Here is an 18,410-nt window from a genome sequence, read left to right as displayed (position 1 = left end):
AAAATAATCTTCAACTGTAAGAGTAGAAGTTTAAAAAAAGAACAGGAAAGAGTATCCCAACAATAAACTGAGCAGTCCTGAGTGTCCATGAGATACGAAGAAATTAGTGGCCATATGCCCGGGGGTTATTGGTTGGTCCTTGCAGGTAGTGGCAGATCGACTTTAGTCAGGATTAATGATTGTAGGCACCGTCTTCAGAAAAGCCTCTCAGTTTTTCAGAACCTGAATTCCCTAATCTTTAAAGCAGATCATTTAAATGATCTCCAACTCAAAAACTCTGACCCTGCCATTGTATGATGTGGTAGAGAAGGAGAGGATTGGTCTGCAAAATAAGGAGTTTCACCTTGCACAAACTCACTGGGTGACCTGAGTCGTTTAACCTTGCTGGGTCTTAGTTTCTTGTTCCATGGAAGGAATGATTCTGATCTCAGATGACTCGCCTAGGTTGGAATCTCAGCGAGCCTGGAATTAGAGGATAAGAGGTCAGGAGCACCCTGCTGCCTCTTGATTTTCTGTTGGAAGCAAAAGGAAAAAGCTGGCCCTACAAGTATGTTAGCCTGGATTCTTTCATCTGACCCAGTGACTTGGGGGCCTGAGAAGATGCACACACATGTCCTGTTTGGCTTGGTCAGTAGACTCATTCGTGAAGAGTGGCCTCTGCAAAGCCAGCTGTCAAAACATCAGTGATTTGCCTGAGGGGCCTAGGAGGGAAAACGTTCAGATGAAGGGATACAATGAAGAAGAAATATAGGAACCTTCCTCAAATAATGAATGGCTGTTGCATTAACTCCACTATTGATTATCTCCTCTGAGCTCCCTAATCCTGGGAACAAAGGCTGGAAAAATCTTTAAACGAATAGTGTTAATCATGCAACAATAGTAATTCCCTTCTCTTTTGAAATTGAAGCATTATTTGCGTGATGTGTATAGCTTATTCATTCATTTATTTGTCCATTTATTTGTTTACCCATTCAACAAATTTGAATCCTTACTATGTGCAGACCAGTCTCTTTGCTTCCATCTGCCTTCCCCAACAAAAAGTCCCCTTATAACTGATTTTTAAAATCAGATTTGGTTTCTCAATGACAAATGAATAGAATATCTTGTGATGGATATATCTGGTGCCATCTTAGGATAAAATAAAAATAGGATTTGTAACACTTTAAGGCCATCTGGAGTCCAAAACTGAGATACTAGCTACTCATATTCACATTATCCTTAACCAGGATAAAATTATTTCTTCATTCATTCATTTGATAAATAATTATTGAAGCCTTCTGGGAATGCAAAGAGGAATAGAATAGAGTCTGACCCTCCTGAAGTCTGTAGTCAAGTGGGAAAGAGAGCCCTGTAGACAGATCCTTCGTTCTATGAACTGAAAGTACTCGGCAAGCTCAGAGCCCAGAATACGAGTGGAGGGGTGATTAATGGGGGCCAGGTCACGAAGAGTTGTACACATCACACAAGTGACGTGTTTGGAGTTTGGCTTTTTGTCTATAGGCAATAACAGGGAGTCTAGGAGGATTTTAATGTGCGTGACTGTGTAAGTGAACAGAGGAATATATGTGAATAGTTTTCTATTCTTATAAGATCACCTTAGCATTAGTGTGTAGGATGGATTAAGCCTTATAAGAAGGTATATTAGTTTGCTAGGGCTGTCAACAAGATACCACCGACTGGGTGGCTTAAACAACAGAAATTTATTTTCTCACAGTATGGAGGCTAGAAGTTTGAGATCAAGGTGTCTGTAGGTTTACATTCCCCTGAAACCTCTCTCCTTGGCTTTCAGATGGCTGCCTTCTTGCTGTGTCCTTGACATGGTTCTCCTCTGTGCGTACACATTCCTGGTGTCTCTCTGTGTGCCCTTTTTTTTTTTTTTCTTATAAGGACATCAGTCAGATTGGATTAGGGCCCATCCTATGGCCTTGTTTTAACTTAATTACCTCTTTAAAGACCCTATCTTCAAATACAGTCACATACTTGAAGTACTGGGGGAGAGGGCTTCAACATAAGAATTTTAGGGGGACTCAATTCAGCCCATAAAAGAAGCAAACCGAAAGGTAGGGAAATCCACACCTTGTCAGAAGGCATGGATGTGTGCAATAAGGGACAGAAATGGACATGTATTTTAATGAACAATTTAAGGCTAAAGCAGTATGTATTCATTTGACTTCAAATGTTCAGGAATAGGGACCCTCATAGAACAAGACCACCTGTGCTTTTTTTTTTTTTTTCATTTTACTGTCTTATTGTGAACAGTGTTCCACAGACGGTATGTTCTCCAACTGTGGCCTGATTATCTGGATTCCTTAAAATATTTAATTGAATCATTTAAATGAGAGCTTTAAAAAAACACCTTATGCTTTAAGCATACTACTTATGAGAAAACAGATTTAAGAAGACACAATGCAAATTTGTCTCTTGAACTGTAGCTTTAAAATGCTGGGGGCTAGATCTCAAGAAACTACTAAACTATAATGTCTCAGTCCATTCAGGCTGCTATAACAAAATACCACACACTGGGTGACTTATACGCAACAGAAATTTATTTCTCACAGTTCAGGAGGCTGGAAAGTCCAGAATCAAACATGGTTGAGTTCTGGTGAAGGCCCTCTTTGTGGTTCATATATGGTGTTCTCTTTCTGTGTCTTCACATGGTGGAAGGAGCAAGGGAGTTCTGTGGCTTCTCTTTTATGAGGGCGCTAATCCCATTCATGGGGTGTCCACCCCCACCCACATGACCTAATCACTTCCCAAAGGTGGCACCTCCAAATACCATCACATTGGGAATTTCAATATATGAATTTTGGGGGGACACAAATCTTCAGACCATAACATATGAGTAAAGAAGAAAAATATAGAAAGTGAAATAGACCTCCAACTCTACTTCCTGGAACCTTGGGCCCCAAGGGCCATGATGGACTTTCCAGAAATCCTTTCTTCCTGAGAAATTATACTACGTATTTTGTACTGCTTCATCCCAAAGGGGAGGCTTGGGGCATTAGGCCACAAAGCTCTTCCCAAGAGAAGAGGTCAGAGACTGTTGGAACTAGTGTTTCAATGAAACCTAAACCTTATCAGCAGGAGGCTTCATGATTTCATACTACCCAGCAAGTCTTCTTTGTAGCTTCTGATTATCTGGAGTTCTTAGTAGAAAATTTTGCCAGCTGAGGGGTGGGGGAGAAGCAAAAATGGAAGAGGAAATGAGCGATCTTCGTTCTCTCCATCTCATCGCTGTCACTATTGATCAAAATAACCTTCCCTGAGAGATTTCTCTTAAGTTTTTACCCTTGGAAGGCTTCATTAAAATTTTGAAATATAAAATGGGAAAAGTCGATTTTATTGGATCCTAAATTTTGCTCTATGTGGCTTCCTGTCCAGAGTGCAAATTATTAAAATTGACATAGAATGTGTGTGTAAGGTAATATCATTTTTTGTAGACTTTTCTAAATTTCAAGATATCCGTAGAGTGGATTAGATTATATAGCAAGTGGGCACTCTGAAAAGAAAATAGAATTGTGTATTGATGCTTTCAGAAATATTATTTGATGGCAATAAAATATTCTCTGAGATTCCCTTCAGAGGGGAGAAAATGGAGTTTGTTTGCAGTAATTGCACTTTCTAGCATTTGCTCTCACACTTTCCAATATAAGCCGATTGAAACCTGTGATTTGGTTTTGCTTATTGGCAAAAGTACCAGGTAAATTCATCTGTGATGCATTTAAAGAAGATGCTTTTGAAAGTTTGGAAATTGAGATGGCTTTTTCTTATTAGATTTCAAGAGTATTAGGGTTCATTTCTATATTTTAGTCTAATGTAATATTAGCCAAATATGTTCTTTTTCACTTTAGTTTTAATCAAGTTCTAGAAGACCATTTTCATCTAGCCCCAGTGGCGCTGTTAAGGCAGAGATTTTATTTCCACTGTCAACCCTCTGTTCTGGCTTCTGTGGACCAGCCCCTTGGAATCACTGCACACTGAAATCCTGCATTCATCTGCCCAAACATTGTTTCAGCATGCAAAAATCATAGTAGCTATTACAAAAAGATTTTTCTTTATTATTACTTGTGGGGTTAAAGTGGGGAGGGAATCTAAAAAGCCTCTAAAATTGTTATTATTTTTTACAGATGACCTTTATGTCAGCATTATTTTTATTTGATTTTTTACCATACTTAATGGTTTAAAAGGCACACACATAGGATTTGTATTTGTTCCTCTAATTATTCAGTAGAGTAATTGCCACTTGTTTTGTAATTATTGCTGGAAGGAACACCTTTTTCTTAGTTGCTTTTTTAAAGGCTTTGTGGGGAAAAAAATCCCAACATATTGTTTTTCAGCTCACCATAGACTTTGTCAGTCAACACTCCTAGTTTGTTAAAGATACTCATTGAATACTCTTTTAAGATGGCAAGAAGTAGGAGATGAACCCCTTATCTCGAATGAAGTTACAATGCAGAACAAAGACAGGATAAAAATAATGATAATAATAATAATCGTCCTTTATGTGTCAGTTTTATATTAAGTTCTTTATCGATCTCACTCAGTCTGCGTGTCCACTCTGTAATATAGGTTGTGCAATTATCCTTATTTTTTCTGATGAGTAATACGAAGGTTAAATAGCATGTTTTGAGTTTCAGTTTCTCAGGTAGTAAGTGACAGAATCAGAAACTTGGTCCCGAATCTGTCTGACTCCAAAGCCCATGATCTCTCCATCATGCCATCATTTCTACATTCTATTATGCTCCAGTGATATAAACATGTACACGGCTGGTTGAGATGAGACTTGACAATGTTGTTACCAATTCTTCCTGTGACTATCCAGTGAAATCCTGATTTGGATCCAGTTTTCTGAAACTTGAGGAAGTCAACTGAAGGGTCTTTAGGAGATAGTCTGATTGTTTCAGATCAGATTTGTTGTATTTGTTGTATCAGTCTTTTTCAACAAGCCAAGGATCTCATTTGTAAGGAAGAGGTTGGACAAAATAAACAATGAAGAGACTACTCATGGTTCATAGTAATAGTCAGATGGTAATACTCAAGTATAATTGGAGCCATGCTTCCTTGGACAGTTACCATCATGGCTTTACATATAGAACATGCCATGTTGGTCTGGGAAGCAACTTAGAGGTACTCAGTTGGGAAACAAGGAGGAGACTGTCATTCATTTTTAATACCTTGTGGTAGTAAAGTGTATGAATATGTGTGTGTGTTTGTGTGTGTTGTGTGTGTTGAGTCACAGAAAGCTGTGTTGGAATAAGGTTATGGTTGAGACGAGAATGCATGCAAACAAGTTGCTGCTGAGCAGCAATCAAATCTCTGAGATGTTTTCAGGTCCATAATAATTATGGGTACTAATGGCCTTGTGGTTTACACTTCTTAGTCACGTTACCTGTCATCAGTGCCGTATACTGGTGACTACTCGGGTCCAGAGGGGGGCCTGCTTTCCTGGGTGAGGGATGGACTTTGTGGATTTAGGCTTATAACATCTCCTGATGCCTTGTGATTCTTTTTATGGAGGAGGCTGAAGAGGAGGAGGGAGCATTTCAGCTGTGGCTTCTTAACACTAGCCCTAATTCCTGCAGCAGACCACTGGGCGTTCACTCAGCATTCCTTACTTTCTCCTGGGTTTCCGGCTCAGCCTTGACATTATTGTAATATAGTTTTCTGTGTTTAATATTTCTTAGACTTGGTTTCCCATTGCAAGCATGGAAGAAACCCTAATGCATGAGTTTCAGAGGAGAAGGTAGCAGTCTGAACCTGCTGTGTGGCTCCATCAGCAAGTGTGAGTATTAACGTTAGAGCTGTCAGGACTTGTGAAAATTAATGGAGCCTGACGGGGGACAGACTGAGGTCAGAGACGGAGCTTGCCCTGATTGAATGTTTCTGGTGGCTTTGCAGCCGAGGCAAGTGAGTGCAAAACCGTGGAGCCGAGAGGGAGTGCTGGAGGTCCATTCATTCATTTAACATGTAGGCCGTGGGCACCAAATATGTGTCAAGCACTTTTCTAGGTGCTGGGAGCAAAGCAGGGAAAGGTGGGCTCTACCTGCTTCTAGCTTCAGAGCCCTCTCCCTACCTCCAGGCTGGACTCAGCCTTTCTCTGCTGTTGGCCCCCAGCAGTCATCAAGGAAGGAATTTATTAATTTATTTTAATTTTTATTGAAGTATAGTTGATTTTCAGTGTTAATTTCTGCTGTACAGCAAAGTGATTCAGTTATACATATATATATTCCTTTTCATATTCTTTTCCATTATGGTTTATCACAGGATATTGAATGTAATTCCCTGTGCTATAGAGTAGGACGACCTTGTTTGATCGATCCATCCTATATATAATAGTTTGTATCTGCTAATCCCAAATCCCAATCAAGGAAGGAATTTAACTGACACATCTCCTTAGTCCATCCCAGAGCCTCATAATTCTTCCATCCTCATAGCCATTGGTATTTGTTTTTTCCTTCCATCCTCCTGCAAAATTTTCTGCTTGGCCAATTTTCAAGCCCAAGTTATTCTTATTTAGTCCTGAGTGGAATAGAGAACCTTCAAGAGTTTAAACATTTCCCTCTCTGCTGGAGTCATGATATTAAAATACAATAATAATTTTAAACAGAAAAAAATGCCTTCTATTATCCACCTTGGGGCTATAACAAGGTCCCTTTATAACATTGGCATTAGGGAACATCTACAGTGCCCCACACAGACCAAAGTTTTCGGAAATGTGATTGAATTGCAATATATCTCTTTTGTGTATAACAGTCCCATGATAATAGGTCTGAGTATATATCTGTTTTATTCTTTTGAATCTCAGAAAGTTCATTTTTTCTAGCACATTGGCAAGGGAAAGTGAGCCTGAAGCTTGTGCCCTGTGAGTTGTATTTTCCTGGGCATCTGGGAGCCATTGCAGGTTCTTCTGACTTGTTATCTCTGTGTTGTTTTCTTCTTGCTACATAGTGAGCTTTATTTTATGTGAGTGATATGCTAGAAATATTTTTGGTTTCCTCATATATTTTCAAACTCTGGAATTTAGGAGTATGGAGGGGAGTGTGCATAGAGATTGGAGATATTTAAACTAATTGGTCACCATCGTATAAGTAGGTTTTCCTTTACCCAGAAAACCCAGCAAGCCATGTTTGCTTTGGGATGATCTCCTTCACAAAGAACTACTATTGTACTCTGGGTTTTTTCCCCCTGGGTTTTTAGCAGAAATAAATAGGAGATAGCAGTCAGTTAACCTTGCCTGTCAGATCCCTGATAAAAATTGGGCATGGTGAAGGTGGTATTTGTCGTAAGTCACAACCTGATGGCCATTTTGGTTGCCCCTATTTCCCATACTCCCCATTCATGAAGAGTGTGGGGCAGGAGCCAACTCCTAGTAGGTGGCAGGCAGATTCCCAGGAAAAGAAAATATTCTGGAATGACTTTGGATTCTGATCTGACATGAACTTGAGTTTTCGAGAGGAATACATCCTATAATGATTTTTAAAAATAGGTTGCAGTTGTGTGATAATTTTGATGAACATTACTTTTATTGGTGGGTGCGGGGCAAGGTAGCAAGGAATCGTGTTTGGCCAGAGGAGCGCTTACATATGTTTATTGTAAAATACTGATGCACACGTGCCCTAGTCCTCACCACTCTCTCTTACTTCTACCTAGTTCAGTTCACATTTTTGTCTTATTTCTCTGGTCCCTGTAGACATTTTAGTTTATTACCTTGGACTTCTATTCTACTGTCAAAGCCTCATCTTATTTCTCATAATACAGTCAACAAGTTTTTTAATTCTGGGACTCTGCATGACAATGAACAAAGGAGCTTTTTTTCCTTCTCAAGTCTGTGACCTTCCCTTCCTTGGGTAGGCTCCCAAATTCTTCTGGGAGCTATAGTACAGCTTCTGCACCCACAGCGGCGGTAACATTTGGGGAATGCCTAACTTGAGCCAGCATGTGTGGTATGAGGAGGACTCATGTAAGAGATAGGTCTTAAGCCAAAGTCCATGAGGCTGTTAAAAATTTGGGCTCACCTCCACTTAGAGGGGTGGGATAGGGAGGGTGGGAGGGAGACGCAAGAGGGAGGAGATATGGGGATATATGTATATGTATAGCTGATTCACTTTGTTATACAGCAGAAATTAACACGCCATTGTAAAGCAGTTATACTCCGATACTGATGTTAAAAATAAATAAATCATGTGTCCAGAAAAAAAAGATTTGGGCTCACCTGACAGAATACTAGCAGGGGAGGCAAAGAGCTTTTCTTGTCCCACTTTTGCCACCAGCTTGACTTGTGACTTTGCTTAGCAAGTGACAGCACCTCTCTGGCACTCATTCTCTTCATTAGTAAAATTGAATTGGATACATCAGTGATTTTTCTTTTTAATATTTTTAAGCCAGGGCTAACTTTCTTTGATTCAAATCTTTCCCCAAATCGTAAAATAAAGGAAAGCAGTGCTGCCATGGTGAACATGGGAGCAGGCCCCTCCCCTCCCCCCTTGTCTCTTTCCTCACATCGCCCTGCTCCAGCCCCAGGGAGGGTTACAGAGCACAGCTTTCAAATCACTCAGGGTGTGAAACATGGGAGCCGCTTTAAGTGATACATTAAATGTCCAGAGTTTGGGAAGGAAGGGAGGCTGACCTTGGCACAATCCGCTGTGTGTCTGCTTTAAAGTTGTCACGGCTTTATCAGACATGTGCATAGCCAAAGATCTTAGTTTTTCTTTTTCTGTTCCTCTCTCTATACTCATCGAAGAGTACCTTCATCTGATTCTATGAAGATATTAGGGGTATTCCAAATGAGTAGTCACTCTTGAGAGAAATAGAATCTGGGCGTTACTTATCACAGGTTACGCTATTCATTTGTGAATGAGGGGCCAATCCTGGCCCATTTTTTGGCAATCAGTAAATGTTAAAAGAGATGGGTAACTGGATGTTAGAAGGAGGAAAGCAGTGATGTGTTGAGGGCACACATTTCCAAGGTTAGAAGCATCTCGACAGAGGCAGCTAGGTTTGCACTGTGTATAGGTTGAAGGTCTCATAGGTCCACCCACCATCACCTCAGATCCAGATATCTTAATGACCCTAGCAATGTTTTTGTTAATTTGAAGGATACATTGGACCATGCCAGTTTCTGCCTTTGGAAAATCGAAGTTTTCTTTTTCATCTCCACATGCTTTTCTTTGAAGGCAATGACATTGTGCAATGTGACCAGGGAGTGATCCAATTTGTGGATAAACTAATATTTTCTTGGTTGGCAGCTGGGAAGGGCAATCATTATAATAATTATTATAACACAGCTAATATCTATTGAGTGATGATAAAGTGTGAGAAACTGTGCAAACCTTTACATGCAGTATATTGTTTAATGTGCATCAAACCCTAGGGGTAGTATTTTTATTTTCCCCCCATTTGTATTTGAAGAAACTGCAGTTTAAAAACAGTGTATTTGGAGAGGATTTGGCTAGACTGGATTGGAGATGCTTCCTCATTTCACTAAAGTTCTGGAAAGACAATTCCAGAAGCTTGCAGCTGGTAGGCCAAATTAGATGTATTAGAATTGGCCCCCCACTGTGTTTGTTTGTTTTTAATTGAACTAGCAATTCAGGAGGGCTTAAACTTGGAGGACAACCCACTACTGGTTTAAGCCTTGTCATATAGCTCAAGATGACAAGCCCATTCCTGGAATTCTTTTTAGGAAGTTCCTGGTAAGTCTTGCAGAGGTTCATTCATTCCTTCAACAGATACTTACTGTGTGCCTGCCATATGGGAAGGTATTGAACTGGGTACTCTGGGCCAAACAAGGAACCACAAGCCACAATCCATGCCTACAAGGACCTTACAGTCTAGGAGGAGACAAGTCACATGCAAAGGGTAAAACTAAAAAAATGGAGTAAAATAATAAAGTGCACTGATTATTTACTCCATACCACACATGTGCTTTAGAAGCTTTATGTCATTTTATCTTGAACACAACCTATGAGGTGGATGCAGTTATTATCCCCGTGTTGCTAACGCACCATAGAGAGCATAAGGGCTCTGTCCAAGGTCATACAGCTAACATGTCATGAAGCCTGCAGAGGCCCCACTCTTACCCTCTTGCTGCCTCCACAGTTTAATTTGTAATAAAATTTAAAAACTAAATTGCAGAGAATAGAAGTGTGACACATGCAGTAAGAAAATATTAAATAATATTCATAGAAGTAAAGATGAAGAGGGAAAGTGTAATGGGTCAGCTGAGAATGAGGTGGGACACAAAGGGAGTTGAGGAAGAAGAGAGGAAAGGAAATACCGGAGAGGGAGGGGGAGAAGGCAGAGTCCAGCATCACTAATCCAGGAAGAGATGCTTTGTCAGACAGGGATGTCACTGTGGAGACATCCATGGAGATGAGGATGGAGAAAAAGGCTTGGCTTTGGTTTTTAGGAGGTTTTTATTGACATTCAGGGAAGCTTTTGGAAGAGTACAGAAACAAAGGCAGATTGCATTGGGTAAATTCTGAGTAGCCATTTATGTCTAAGTTGCTGATTCTAATAGTAGGGTAGCCCATCAGGCAACACAGTCGTGATAAGTGGGCCAAGGTGCGAGAAGTAACAGGGAATGAGGAGGTCTGCAGCAGACTGAGGTCAGTATCGCCTGATTTTTTTATCTTCCAGAAGAAGCCAGAAACCCTGAATTTTTGGTGTGATATTTCCTGATTTCTAAATGTTAGTTCAACTAAGAAAATAAAATAAAACACAGTTGAGGGCCCACTATAATACATCTGTGGGCTGAATTTGGCATACCAGCTGCAAGCTTCTAGAATCCTCCTTCCAGAAGTTTAGAAATAAAATGAGGAAGCATCTCAAAGAAGAAGTAAGGTTAGGGATGGTGTAGGATTGCATTTGAGGAGTGTGTGTGTGTGTGTGTGTGTGTGTGTGTGTGTGTGTGTGTGAGTGAAGAGCTGCTTGTTTTTATTTTCTTGGGGTGGGTAAACATAAGCTCACTAAGGAGGAGAAATAAAGAGACCCAAAATATCATAGAGAGATGTCTGAAAAATTAAAGTGCCGGTGGCAGGAAATGGATTAAGAGGCCAATTATTAGAAAGATGAGAAGATGTAAACAGTGATCGGAAAGTGAAGAGAAGGAAATGAAGAGAGTCTATCTTGAGATGAGGGCGTATTGTATGCTAAGTGCAGAGTCAAAAGGAGCCTGGAACCTAGAGAGGAACCTGGAAAAGTTTTGTGATAGCGGCTTAGGGAATAGGCAGTGGCAAGAGTATAGGGTGATTAGAATTGTAGAATAGCAGGGAGGACCCAGCTGACTTCCATTATCCATTAGTTTTAAGTGAGCATCTATTTATGTGATATAGATACAGTAGGAGATACAGATTTGAATAAGACTTAATTGATGCCTCCAAGAGCTTATCGTCTTACTTATGATCAGTAGCTCTAAACTGAACTGATTGATGGGCTAGTTTCCCAAATTACATTCATTCACTTGCTAGTCATCACTTTGCCATATCTGTGAATTATCTGTGTTATTATTTGCTCAATAGTTTTCTTTGAATCATCTCTTAATTTATATACAAAAATAGAAAAATGAAAATAGAAATGAAAAATGAAGCCATATATCATTACTTGCATTGTTGTGTTTTTCCAAATATGCATTTTTAGAACATACAAAACTACTTGACATTTTGTCAGAAGTTCATCTCTATTCCACCTAAAATAATCTTGTATCTTACCAATAGAACATATACCGTGTCTTAGGAAAGATAGAACTGGTTAGTTGGTAGAATTCTTTAGGTCATTCAAAGCAAGAATTTTTCCACATTAGAATAACTGCACTACGGCCTTGGTTTTTTATTCAGGCAGGTCAGCTTCGATGGCCTGATCTGAATAAAATGGATAAAGGCAGGCACCTCTTTGTCTGACAATTTTAAAATAATGCTATTTGAATAACGAGAAGTTAGAGAGCCTTCCAAATTAATCTAGTCTGGAAAAAACCAAAAATGCCATCAAGTAACAGGACAATTTGCATATAAAACACAAAGGTTGGCAGATTAGATGAAAGGTCAGTTCAGCAAAAAAAATATGTCAGACAATCTCATAACATAGGTAACAGAGGATGGAAGTTGGAAACTACTATTGGATTCTCAGAAAGAGATGAGTTTGTTGGCAATGCGTAAATATCATCACGATTTTCTGTGGCTGTTCATTTTGGTGGCTACTTCTTAATGCTGAGTCTCCAAAATTTGATTTAAAAGACACTGAAGAGGCTGTCTTCCTGAGAAAGATTTACTTTGCAGCAGTTTTACTTTTTTTTTTTTCTTAACTGATCTGAAGGGGAGAAATGTACTCCCTTCACCTTGTTTCCCAGTCTCACCCATTCCATCCCTGAACCAAATCTCTGAAATGGAAAAAAACAAGAAACCAAGGCCTCTTGCAAGAGCAGTGGTACATAAAGACAGGGTTTACAGCGAGTCCATCATCATGAATGATTAAAGGAGGACCAGCAGCTAAAGCATGTCTTGTACAAATAGAGTTGCTCAAAGGTTCAGGTAGGACCTGCCTTGGAGCAGATTACTGTCCAGGAAAACATTTCAGCCCGTTCCGGCCTTGGGAGCACAGGTGAGTCTGGGGATGCAGTATCAGGCCAGTGTGTTCACAGAGCCATGATGTTGAAATTGTGGGGCATCTCAAAAACTTCCAGCGTGTGCAGTACTGGGAATTTGCAGGCTTCTTAATACATCTTTCATCTGTATTTTAAGTGCAGGGAGTTGTGCAAAATATCATCATTCTATCCAAGTAGCTTGCAACATACATCACAGTCTTATTGCCTTATGCTAGTGCAGATTATAAGCTCTGCATGCATTTAAGAGAGGCTTCCTATTTTCTATGAGCTCTTCACTGTAGCCTTGCAAATAACTGAGGCCAAAGGCATTTCACAGAGCATTGTGGGCTAATAATCAAGGATATCTGTTGATGCTTGGCCACAATGTTTTCGGTTTCGTCTTTCTGCAGTGTTGTTTTCTGACTGCTTTCACCTCTCTCCTAAGTCTCCCCCTTAACCCACATGCTATATATACAATTTTAATACTTTTATTAAATTTTAAAAATTTAATAATTTTAAAAATTTTATACAATTTTTCAGCAATTTGCATTGCTGAAATCCAAGTGGGCCTATGACAAAACTTGCCTTCCCTTCCAAACAATATAATTCTCTCCCCCACTATAAGCTTCATTAATTGAATCATTGATTCTGGCTTGCTGGTAAGGACCAATTCTTACAACAAATGTATCCAATTTCCTGCTAGTGGTAACTTTCATTCTTCCTGGAATAGCAGGCAACATTAATTTTGCATTGGACCTAGGAGTCTCAGGAAGCTGGAATTATAGGCACCATCGCCCCGCCCTTTTCCTCCTCAAAATAAAATGAAATAAAATAAAACGAGCAGCTGCCCAGTGGTGAGGCTTGAGGGATGGATAATGACAAAGAAGAGAAAAAGGCATTAATTTCAGGATGGGGGCAGCTGCCCGGCACTATCTCCCTTTGGATTTTGGTTCTTATAGCATCACGGTGAGTTATTAATATGTATGGTCCGTATTTTATTCAAACATTATAAATCTATGCAGAAGTCTGGTGTTTGGGTTTTCCTTTATAGCTTTCATTCTTCTTCCCAGAATTATCTCATTTTGATCGGGAAACTTCTGCATAAAAAACACACACGGAGAACTCACATTTCCATACCATAAATATTAAAAGGGGGTTAAGCTTTACAGTTTCTTCTCCCACCCCAACGGGAGGAAATTTAGCCTTCTAATCAGGGGACCATTCTTAATGTTCTTTTTATTCGCAAGCCAAAAGGTAAACTTTAACTTGCCGTATGAAATTGTACTGTGTAGTTCCTTTCATTTATGTAAATTGTGAAATGCTTGGCTATGCCATGTCTTTTGTATGAAGCTTATACTAAAAAATCTTAGCAGTTATCTGAGTTGTTAAGAATAGTTGGTCGGCTTATTTTTTAAGGGTCAAAACCAAGTCCAGACCTTTTTAAGGCTCGTGATTAAAGTACTTTTTGCTGGATAATTATAAAGTATGGATTCGTCACAGTGTGGATTCATCACAGTGAATCTGTAGCAGACAGAAAAGGGAAGTGAAACTAGCAAACTTAATGTCTCCTTAGTAGCTTTTTAGCTTCTGAGCAGCTTCCTATCTCCCGTTTATTGTCATTTTTGTTAGCATAAAAAAGTCGTCATAAATTTCGGTTCCCATGGAAATAGAAAGGAATGCGTGAGCTATTTCATTTGGGGATACTGTCTGCTAACCACGCAGTCTCTGCAGTTGTACTTCGTGATGGGAAATGTACATGCTAATTGGTGCTTTTTTTTTCTTATTTCAGGAAACCTGCCATATGAATATAAAATAGTGATTGCTGGGAATCATGAACTGACATTTGATAAGGAATTCATGGCAGACCTTGTTAAACAGGACTACTACCGTTTCCCCTCTGTGTCCAAATTGAAACCAGAGGACTTTGACAACGTTCAGTCCCTCCTGACAAACAGTATTTACTTACAAGACTCGGAGGTAACAGTGAAGGGATTCAGGATATACGGTGCACCTTGGTAAGTGTTCATTCCAACAGTCTTCCCCTCTGTTTTTTTAGCTCAGCACTCAGAAAGCATGGTTCTGGCTTAGGTGCCTTAAACCAAAAGGATAAAGATGAAGAGAAACCTTTTGGCTGTATTTAGAACATAACACATATTTTGGCACTGCTGCAAAACACGATGCTTGTTGTTTTCATTGTGATGCAGATTTCTTTAGGCAAGATCAATGGGAGCATGGCTTTGGTAGATACGTGTCTGTTTGTGTGACCGGGGCTGCATGTGTGTCTGTGGGACACAGAAGGATTTGGTGGAAGGTCACTGTGTTACCCTTCATGCAGATTCAGCCACTCTGAACATTCCATCAGCCTACGTGACTCGTTCCCTTCTCGTTTTACATTGGAAGCACTCATAAAATATCTTGCTTACATTAGAGTTTCTCAAATCTTGCTACACATCAGAATCACCTGACCAACTCTGAAGAAATACAGATTTTGAAGCCATATCCCCCTGAGACTCTGATTCTCCTTCCTGAGGTGGAGCCCAGTGACCTGTATTTTTAAAGCTCCCCAGACAAGACTGAAGCACAGACAGTTTGGAAGTTACCGGTTGAGAGCTCAGTCCTAGAATTCTCAGTACTGAAATTCTCAGCTCTAGAAAACTTGAAGCAGGTGTGTATTCCTTGGGACCAGACAAGGAAACATTTTGACCTTGGCTCTATCAGTTGTCAGTTTCCTGGTTTTGAAGAAGTTAATTCATAGAGAAGGAACCTCAGTGAAAATAATACCTACTTTTAGAGGGTTATTATGCGGATTAAATTAGGTGATGTTTGCAATGGATTGAGAAGAGCGCCTGGTGATTTGCTTAGAATAACAATTACCATTTTTGAGGCCTTAGCTCTGCCACGAGATATTTATGGGAACTTGAGCAAGTCACTTAGCCTCTAGAGCCAGTTTTTTCATCTCTAAAATGGGAACGTTAGATCAGAAGATCAGTAGCAGAGGAGTCTTGGATTTTTCTTTATTTGCTTTCTTACTTTTTGAGAGCCCTGTGTGTATATAGAGCAGAAAAACTAATCTTTACTCACTTAACCTGGAAAAGTATCCCAGTCCTGCCTTAGGAGTTGCGGATAAGGCTGGAAAAGGACAGAGTGAATTCAGATTGGCCACCCCACTCAACAGTTTGGATTGTCTTCTGTAAAAGAGAAAGTTGAGATATTTCCTGTCATTTGGTTTTCTAGCCAAATTTGGTTTTCATCAGTCCAGAAGGACTGATGAGTGGATACAGGAAGTATATTTCCGTTTAAAATCAACCTGACCGTGATTCTGAACTCTTAATTGAGTACTTAACCAAATGTCAGGCACTAGGTCCTTTATATCTATTATCTCATTTTCTTCAAGCTACCTTTAAGAGACAGCCACTATTGTGATTCTCATCTGGCAGATGAGAAAACTCGGGCACAGAAAGGTTAAGTAACTGCTCAAGAATCACACGGATTCTAAGCGGTAGCATCCTAATTTCAGTCTGGCTGCAGGGTACATGGTATGCCTGAGGTGCTGGTGGTAGTGCTGTGGTGATTGGTGGTTATAATCTGCAGTGTTTATATCCAGCTTTATGAATGCACGTCAATTAGTTCTTTTTATATGTGACAAGGTGGTAAAGGGCAAGAGAACAAACAGCAGAAATTAGCCCTATCAAACAATAATCTGAAAGCTGATCTTGGGGTAATGTAGGATGTCGATATCAGCATTTCTGGGTAAAGGGCAGGAGAGAGAGCGCTTTTTCAGCTTCACAGCTCACTTCTTAATGACTATGCAGTAGTTGAGAAATGACCTCTAATTGGCAGAGAAGCTCTACATGGAGTGGAGATGATTTTTTCAATGATTTAAGATGATTTTTGAAAAATCTTCAGAGCCCAGAACATTTAAGCCCACTCCTGAACAGACAGGACTTTCAGAGATTCCCTGGATTGATGGTTGTTGGTGTGATGACAGCAAGCTTCCTCCATTATCTGAGCAGGTCCAGATCTGTTTAGGATAGGGTTTAGCTCAACTAGATTATGGCTGTGATGCATGAGGGAGTGATTCTGAATTCCGAGGCAGATCGTGTAGCATCTCAAGAAATAACAAAACATAATAGTTCCAACATGGGAAGTAATGGGGCGTAATTTGGTTTTGGTGGTGGTACAAACTTCGGACAAAGTTTATGTCTGAACTGGATTGATCTCATTCAAAATGTTTTATTTTAATATTGGAGAAACTGGTAAAGTCAAGAAAACACTCAGCATTAGTCTTCTAAAATGTTACCCTGAAGTTGTTTTTTACACGCAGTTTACTGGGATTTCTAGAAAGTTTGAACTATTTCCTTTCTTTTTACAATGAGGGAGATCTTTAAATGGAATTTATCTCACCCATAGGAATTGTTGATACTTTGTCTTTTTACCAAGAATACAGGGGTTGATGAAAAGGAAATTGCAATTTTGTCATATTTTTATGATGAAAATTAGTATTAATATTTAAAAATAATAATTAAAATAGTTAAAAAAATAATATTCTCAGAACTGCTGTAATCTGAACATTGATTTAGGAATGCCTATGTTAGCATTTCTATGCAAGGAGAACAGATTTTCCCATTTCTACTACTTATTTATTCAGCCTTGGGACCCTGGGCATTTTTCTGAATGTCTCCATGCCTCCGTTTTCTCATCTCTAAAGTGAGAAATAGCAATATTACGTCTCTCTCATGGTTGTTATAAGTGAGTTAATGCATCCACAGCACGCAGAAGACTTCCTGGCATAGAGTAAGTACTGGATAAGTGTTAGCTATTACTGATGTAGCAGGGTTGGTGTTTCCAATGTACTTTGTACCTTTGTCCACCTTCACATGGAGACAATTGCACTAGGAGTCAGATGGGCTGGCTTCTAGCCTTAGTTCAGTCTCTGCTGATCGCACAACAAATCCCTTCTCTATTTTGTAAAACGGGTAGTGAGGTCTGCCCCACTTTCTCTCTGATGCCACTCACCTCAGTAGTCACCAAAATTAGAATCTTTAAAGAGCATACATATTTGCGGGCATGCTTGATTATTTTAATATCTTGTACAATTTTTAGCTTCTTTCACTATTAAGAATTTGACTGGAAGCAAATCTGGCGGGGGGGGGGCGCGGAATTTATACTAGAGCTGCTACTCGTCTCCTATGAGACATAAGGATTTTCCATCCTAAGATTCACACATAGGTGGACATCTGCTTAGTAACCCATTAGATACTCCAACTCCAAAATAATGTGAATGGTTTTAACTTTGATTTCCATGCTTTTCCTGTAACTTTTCTGGAGGGAATATTAAGTTCTGATTTACTGATATTGCTAGTGGTTTTCATTTAAAAACAGAAATCAAAATAAGAACCTTGATACTAAGGATTTCCATCCTGTCACAGGTTTCTCAAAAGTAATTACCATCTCTGTGATAAACCATAATGGAAAAGAATATAAAAGAAGAACGTCTATATGTGTATCACTGAGTCACCTCGCTGTACAGCAGAGATTGCCACAACTTTGTAAATCAGCTAGACTTCAATCAAAAAAAAAATGTTTTTTTAAGTAATTGCTGTCTGACCAGGGAGAGAGCTTATTAACTCATGTATTTACAAAATGTGGATTGTGACTCAGTTTCACTCTAAACAAGGTGTATTAGCTCATATTCATTACATGTTTATAACTTGTAGCACCGCTGAAAGCTTCCTAAAGACCAGAGAGAATTAACGCAGCGTCTCCTAACTTACAATTTAGGAGGAATTTGTATGTGGAAAGTAACTTACAACAATCCTGAGCAGTCATGTGT

The 18,410-nt window shown here is 39.5% G+C and overlaps 1 protein-coding gene across 3 annotated transcripts in view; it reads left to right on the top strand.

Moving 5' to 3' along the window:
• The window catches only part of MPPED2 (metallophosphoesterase domain containing 2), a 173,807-nt gene that overhangs the window by 74,723 nt on the left and 80,674 nt on the right, over positions 1–18,410 (top strand). For all 3 annotated transcript variants that reach the window (XM_029208467.1, XM_029208468.1, XM_029208469.1), the window contains exon 4: positions 14,367–14,592. In XM_029208467.1, coding sequence (XP_029064300.1) covers positions 14,367–14,592 — 226 coding nt within the window. The remainder of the gene's footprint in view (positions 1–14,366; positions 14,593–18,410) is intronic.

Source organism: Monodon monoceros, unplaced genomic scaffold (genome assembly GCF_005190385.1).
Source record: "Monodon monoceros isolate NGI ecotype Baffin Bay Population unplaced genomic scaffold, NGI_Narwhal_1 Super_Scaffold_7, whole genome shotgun sequence".
Classification (NCBI taxonomy): Eukaryota; Metazoa; Chordata; class Mammalia; order Artiodactyla; family Monodontidae; genus Monodon; species Monodon monoceros.
Note: the sequence above shows the minus strand (reverse complement) of the source record. Positions and strands in the feature narration are given on the sequence as shown.